The sequence below is a fragment of the Lolium rigidum genome, chromosome 2 (genome assembly GCF_022539505.1).
Source record: "Lolium rigidum isolate FL_2022 chromosome 2, APGP_CSIRO_Lrig_0.1, whole genome shotgun sequence".
Lineage (NCBI taxonomy): Eukaryota > Viridiplantae > Streptophyta > Magnoliopsida > Poales > Poaceae > Lolium > Lolium rigidum.
In genome coordinates this window covers 275245332-275252799 of record NC_061509.1, presented here as the reverse complement: position 1 = coordinate 275252799, position 7468 = coordinate 275245332, and the positions used below count along the sequence as shown (strand labels likewise).

At 49.6% G+C, this 7468-nt stretch overlaps 1 protein-coding gene across 2 annotated transcripts; it reads left to right on the top strand.

The window, feature by feature from the left end:
- Window positions 1–535: 535 nt before the first annotated feature.
- On the top strand, window positions 536–6070 carry LOC124693476. Of its 2 annotated transcripts, none has more exons than XM_047226949.1 (7): window positions 536–1730; window positions 1819–1940; window positions 3728–4330; window positions 4431–4779; window positions 4939–5104; window positions 5349–5451; window positions 5564–6070. In XM_047226949.1, exons 1-7 carry the CDS (start codon window positions 837–839, stop codon window positions 5679–5681), a joined length of 2355 nt encoding a protein of 784 aa, XP_047082905.1. In that variant the 5' UTR covers window positions 536–836; the 3' UTR covers window positions 5682–6070. The 2 variants fall into 2 exon arrangements, with proteins under 2 accessions (XP_047082905.1, XP_047082904.1); XM_047226948.1 differs by having other exon boundaries at window positions 4939–5179.
- Window positions 6071–7468: the final 1398 nt, after the last annotated feature.

Genomic DNA, 7468 nt, shown 5'->3' with positions numbered 1-7468 from the left:
TACGAGTGAGCTGGCACGACTTTGTTTTACGTCACCGGGCTAATCAGCTCATTAGCGAATCATTACGGCCTCGCCACCCTCATGAAATCCATGCGCCGGATAAGGAAATACACGCACGCATCTATCGTGGCCTGTATTGTCGTAATGGTATTGATACGTAGCTGTCTTGACCTGTATAGTCGTAATGGTACATTGATTCGTACACAACTGTTCCGCCGTGTCTCAAAAGACGAGAAATCATATCGACGTATCTAGCGTTACCTGTTACCGAAACCCTATACCATCGACATACGAGTATAAATATGCACACATAAACCCTACCTACAGTCCTATACCACCTCTCCCCTACAATTCCAAAGGCAAAGCAGAGAGGCAGAAAGTGTTTGCAAAATAGCAGGGTAGCTGGTGGTGTGTGGCCGTATCAAAAATAGCTACACCTTTCGCCCTCCGCTCGCCTTCCTCTTCGTCTCCACCCAAAAACAAAAGGGAAAGATAGATAGAGGTGAGAGTAATAAAGAAAAAAAAACCCCAAAAATAAATCGCCGCTTCTTCTTCTTCATCTTCTTCCTTCCTTGTTCTTCTCTCCTTTCTCCCCGCGACTTGCGTCTCCTCCATCCAATCCATTTCAGGATTCCCCACCCCCAAATTCACCTCGCCAATCGCCCGCGAATGCGTCGCGATCGCGCGCGCGTCCTAATCCCCAATCCGCCGCATTAGCTAGCGCGCGCTTGCCCCAATTTTTGTTTTGTGTTTTGGTTTTGGAATCAATCAATCGGAGCTAGTTTTTTGCTTTGCTTGTTGTAGGCGGGGCTAGGGTTAGCATTTGTAGGCAGGGCATGGAGGACTACCACCACCGGATGGGCGCCGCGGCGGCCGACTTCCGGCGGGACCTGGAGGACCTCGTCTGCGATCACCTCGGCGGGTGCTACTCCCCGCCGCCCTCCTCCTCCTCCTCCTGCTCCGTCGCGGGGGACGCCGGGGCGGGGGCCGGCGCCGGGCACGGGGCCAACGACGACGAGGCGGAGTCCTCGCGGCGGCGGCGGCGGGAGTCGCGCCTCCTCAGCCGCTGGGTCGCGCGCCAGGCCGAGGAGGTGCTCTCCTCCATGGAGCGCGAGGTGGAGCGGCGGAACCGCGAGGCGGAGCTGCTCGCGCTCACGCGCCTCCACCCGGTCTCCACCCTCGACCCCTCCGCCTTCCTCCTCTCCTCGCCCACCTCGCCGCCCCCGCCGCGCCCGCAGGCGCCCTCGCCCGCCGCGCCCTCCTCGCTCCTCCAGATGTGGCGCGAGCTCGAGCACCGCCGCGCCGACGCCGACCACCGCGAGCCCTCCCCGGAGACCCCCGACAGGCACCGCGAGCGCGTGCGCCAGATCGCCCGCAGGCTCACCACCTCCACCGATAGCCCCACGGCCGCCGCCGCCACGGCCACCGGGGAGTGGCTCGGCGAGACGGAGCGCCAGAGGGTCAGGCTCGTCAGGGAGTGGGTGCAGATGGCCAGCCAGCCCCGCGACGCCGCCCGCGTCTCTCGCAGGGACGAGACCGCCGGAACCCCCCCTGCCACCGCTGCCACTCAGGAGAGGGAGAGGCGGGGAGAGCCTCCGAGGCTCCGTGGCCGGCAGGCGCGCATGGATGTCATCACCCGGATGGCCCGGGAGCGTCAGCGCGAGCTGCAGGGGCTATCGGGGTTCCACATTGTGTCGCAGTTCCCCCACCGGAGCCGCAGCCGCATTCAGGTCAGAAACCTCACCATATTGCACGACATGAAGAATCGTTTATTTGCAATGCCGAGTGCGCCGGTCTGAGAAACATGTGGCTTTGCAGGGATTGCTTAGGGGAAGGTTCTTGAGGAACGCGGTGCTCCCGGACGAGGAGGAGCGACAGCCATCTGTGGCAGCGAGAGAGCTCGGGCAGCTGAGGCAGAGCCATCGCGTGTCTACCTTGAGGTAAGCAGCCATTGCCATTCCAACTCACAGCAGCAATATTAGCCATGTCTTGATTGGTATCTCCTACATGAATGCAAGTATTATCCATTGTACTAATGTTTTAGTGTAACCAAACTATTTTCCACCATTGTGGCACAACTAACAAGAAATGTGGGAAAACACTTGCGTATAAGGTTTGGAAGAGATACTGGTTGCTACACTTTTCTATTATGTAGCATATGTCCCCCACACACAACCTAATGTGTGTCCCTTTGTATTCTTGGTTGTCTCAGTATTATAGTATGGTGTACATTGTTCAGCTACTGGCACATTGCGTATTTGGCACATCACTACTTGTCGTGAGCTGCAGTGATACATACATACCAGTTATCGGTATCCTTACGGCCATATGGGCATAAAGTCCCTTAATTGAATGCCCAATTGATAAATATATCATATTCACCCTGATTTATAGTTTTCTATGCCAAGAAGTGAAGAAATATTTTTTTGTATTTGTTTTGGTCTGGAAGATGACCTGTTGTTCTTCCTACCACACGTTGCAGCATATTTTAAAAACATACGCATCGATAACCTCTGATAGGAATAGTATCTGTGCATTTAACATTATTGGAGAACAAATGTGAAATAGCCACTCAAGGATTGTGCTATTGTAGTTTTTCTTGACAATCACCTGTTGGGCAGGCGTGTTAAATTTTTGCTAGCCCGAACAATTTGGATTTATGCAGTAGCTGTGGATGTATTGAAATGTGATACAAACTACCTATAAATCTTATTCTCTCGAGGTTAAGTCTTTGTTCCACAATTCAATTGTATGAACATGAGTATTGGGCTAGACCTTTACCTCGTTTTTAATGGGTCAATCCTTACATGCCTACATGCAATTGCGCAATTCTTGTGTTGGAGGCTTTAGAGTTTAGTGCATCTTTTAGGTTTTTCAAGTTTGTCTGCCAGTAATGCCCATCAGGTGGTATCATTAATTTTTTAATGGATGTCCTGCTCTGGGTTGTTACTAGCAAGTACTTGTTTGCAGTGGAAGTTGTAGAAAATGATATATTTGATACAAATTTAGCTTTTATCTGATTCACTCAACATCATTTATGTAAAATGTTTAAACCATTTCATTACAATAGAGATTCTCTAGAAGCTTGTAGGATGGGGTTGGTACCAACTTTAGCAGGCCAGCATATTTCCTTGTTAAATCATGTGATTTGTGCATACTTTTGTAGTGTTTCTTTTAACTTAAATTCCTTTTATTATATGGATCATTCAAAATTACTGTAATCTCAAGGATTGGACTGAAACTAGATGAACAAATTAGCATTTTCCCTCATGGGGAAATTGCAGGTAAGGTTTCCACATGCCAGTGCTGCCAAGTGCTAATTATGCTGGTCCCTGCCACAGCAAGTCATTCTTGCTCTACACGTTAGAGACTCTGCACCAACCAAACTGGTCCTAGATGGTACCGTGAAATGTGTATTGATGATATTGACTATATCATACACAGTGGAACTGTGGAAGATAGGATACTGAACTGAATCCACCACTACGTGTTTCCTTCTTCTAGTAGTTATGCTTATGACACCAACTATCTGCTGGTACCATGCCTGCTCATTAAGTTTAATCTTCAGCGCTGTTCTAATGACCTCCTTGTGCTGCTCAATTTTTCCTGTTATTCAGAATATTGACAGCCATTTGTCCTTATCTTCTTTTGGTCTTATGTAACAACTATATGTGGAGTTTAAGATATTTCAAGCTAATGTATATATGGTCGAACATACTTCTTTCAGATCAGAGAGTACTGTAAGTACTCAAGATGTTAGCCAGTCTGATGCTCCTGTTGCTGAAAATGCTGCGTTACTCGATAATGATGAAACCGAACAGGGGGCTGACATCAGGGACTTTACTGATAGTGAGGATGTGGCCCAAACTGCAGTTGAAAATGGGGGTTTACAGGAGGATAATGTAGAAGTTGCTGAGGCGGAGTCACCGACAACAACATTGGGTGACATAGTTGATATGCAAGTATCTCAAGTTGATAATGGGATGCAAGATGAGACAGAACGTGACACAATATTTTGGCAGCCATCTTTGGATGTCAGGCTTGATAGGTGGCCGGATGAAGCTGCAGAGAATGCTGACAGAAATTGGGAGGATAATGCAGAAGAGTTACACAGTGAAATTGCAGAGGATGATGACAGGGAGAATGAAAATCTCCCAGATGAGCATGATGAGTGGCATGATGACGAGTCTCATGGTACGGAGGAGAACTGGCAAGATGACTTCCATGATTCTGCACTTGACACGGGGCCCATTCCTAGAACTGAAAACAGGTTCATTCCACCTGATGATGACAATGTTTACAGCATGGAACTGAGGGAATTACTTAGCAGGTATGCTTACTTCATTCCCAAAATTTCCTTGAACTTTCTTTCCTTGTTGATTCTTCATCTCATTTTAATTCTTAACCTATTCTAAATTTTGGATTGCCAGGCGAAGTGTCTCCAATCTTCTTAGTAATGGCTTTGGTGACAGTTTGGAGCAGTTAATAAGGTCATATGTTCAACGGCGTGGTCATGCCCCCCTGAACTGGAACCTCGATGCAGCCGAGCCCACCGCGAATGCACCAAACGAAGACCAGGGACATGTAAGGAATGCTGAAAATCGGCCATTCCAAGGTCCTGTCAATCGGCCATTTCAAGGTGCTGTCAATCGGGTATTCCGGGCTCCTGCCAACAGACCTGGCCGTGCTATCCCTCCACCACCTATGCCACCGCGGCCGCCACTATTTCAAAGACAATTGCGCCTTAACAACTGGAGCAGTAGACCCAGGGTACCCCACGTATGTTTCCTTCTCACCTAATGCTCTCTTGTAGAAATGGAATTGTTGTTTTGGTTAAACTATATTTGCTTTTAATGCCGTTGGACTTATGAGATGTGTCCCTTATGTTGATTGGAAGTTTAATAATGGGCAAATCATTCTGGCTCCTTGCTCTTGCAGGAATGGGATGCTATTAATGATTTGAAAGCTGACATGGGCAGACTTCAGCAAGGGATGACCAGCATGCAGAGGATGCTGGAGGCGTGCATGGACATGCAACTGGAATTGCAACGTTCAGTGAGACAGGAAGTGTCCGCAGCCTTGAATCGATCTGCGGGACCTGAAGGTTGCATCCACAATCCCCTGGTCAAACACATTAGAAAATTCTTTTATGTGTTTGTTAACCTAGTTTCAGACTCAGGTAGTTATGCTATTGGTAGGCATTCGCATGTTACTCCTATCAGTTTTGGTCTTGTTCCCTATTCTGGCACAGCATTCTGGTTGCTGCAATATTCATTGTACTCCATAAAACTATAAATGCAGTACATGATCCGCAATACTCAACTAATAGTTTCTCTTTGTTTTTTCAGGGCACGCGATGTATCCAGTAGACGACGGATCTAGATGGGATCAGGTGAGAAAAGGAACCTGTTGCGTGTGTTGCGATACGCAAATCGACTCTCTGCTTTACAGGTCAGCACACACACATACCTTGCATCTCAGGTGCCTTCCTATAAGTAACTATACATCTGATATGCAAACCGCATTGGTCTGATCCTCAAACCGTTTTGGTGGATTCTGGCAGGTGTGGGCACATGTGCACCTGCTCCAAGTGCGCGAATGAGCTGGTGCGCAGCGGCGGCAAGTGCCCACTGTGCCGGGCGCCCATCGTGGAGGTGGTCCGGGCGTATGCGGTGTTGTAAATTATACAACAGGGGAAATAATAAGCGATGTCAATCGAAGTTTTGCTGGAGGAAGGAAACGGGGAAAAGGAAAAGAGAAAGAAAATAGCTCTGCTTCTTCTTACTGATGCTGTTTATTTTTTTACTTTCCCCTCGTTACTCTTCTTCTTGTGTACTGGTAGGTTTACAGATATACTATCTTGTTGCCTTGCTGTTGGGCAGCAAAGGGCGGCGCGTGCGTGTGTTGTGTTATTGATTGCTGAAAGGGTTTACCGTGGGTAGTAGGAGGGGGTGAAAAAGAGAGATACCCCCAGCCCAGTGTAAAAGTTCTTTCGCTGTAATTTATGTGTCCCCGACAGACAGAACACAAGAGATACTCTCAATGATATAGATTCTTAACCTGATCCAAATCCTTGCCTGCTACAATCCTCTTGATCTGTTTATTTATCTGTGGCTTGGCAAATGCTCTTGGGCCAGTTTATTCTTGTGATTTGGTAAATCTACCTGATTGGTTGTGCCGTGACTTAAAAGAGGGCAAAGATGTGGAAATCCACTTTTGAACACGGGAAAAATGTATTAAATTTGATTCATATATGTTGACATTATACTATGTGTGCATGTCAAATTTGCGGAAAGTAACACTTTTATGTTCTGTGTAAAATAGATAGATAAATGTCTTCAAAAAACTTTTTTTAACCACCAGATTTTATCTTTTCACACACGACACATAAATGTTGGTTTTCCGCGAAACGACTTTGTAGGCACATATAATGTCAAGATGTGCACGCGATTTTTTTTGTTTAAATTACTTTTACATTACCAACTACCGTTAAAAGACATTTCAAAAGCCGTGACGCTCCCGGATGCCAAACCCGGCTCGTCCGCAAAGATGATACAAGCAGCAAATGGCAACTACAGAAGAAAATATACAAAAAGACTTGCTGTACGTCGGATGCAGTGTACTTTGGACTAGAATCTTCACGTGCCGTGCAAGGGCTCAGCTGGGCGAGCGTTGGTAGCTGGAGCAGCTGCCGCGCGTCCTGTACGTGTCAAGCCGCAGGAGCGGCCGGCTTGAGAGCGGCGGCGGACCGTCGGCAAAGCGGGCAGGACGCGCGGCCGGCAGCACCGGCTAGGATGAGCCAGCGGTCGATGCAGGGCGGGTGGAAGACGTGGCCGCACGCCGGGATGGCCTTCACCGGCTCCTGGGCCTGGAGCTCGCCCAGGCACACCGCGCACACGTCGTCGCCCGTCGCGCCGGCGCCGCCAGCGTAGGCGCGCACCGGGAGGGAGCCCGCCAGCGCCGCCGGGTCCACGTCCGGGACGGAGCCTCGGCATCGGCGAGGAGGCAGCGTCAAGGGCCGGGTACTCGGGGAGGCGGAGAAGCGGGAGCAGAGGCGGCGCGCGGCGGCGGAGCAGAGGCAGATGAGGAAGAGCGCGGCCAGGAGGATGACGAACGCGAGGAACGCCGGCGAGGAGGCGCTGCTACTGACACGGTGGCCGTCCGGGGCGTGGGAGGTGGCGGCCCTCGGGAACGGCAGCATGATCGATCCTCCTATATGTCTATCTCTAATTCTCTATGCGTGTGTCTGAGCAGGTGTAGAGTGATCACGGTGCACGAGAGTGCGTACGTGCAAGATCGATGTAGTCGGGCTAGCTTAGCTAGCTCTAGTCGCGCCGCCGATTAACCTGGATCATGCGATGCGCATGACGACGTGCTACATCGATATCACTCTGGAGTCTGGAAGTAAGCCAACGGACGGCAACAAGGTTCCATCGTGTCGGAGAGAGATCAGTGACCGAGCTGGCCA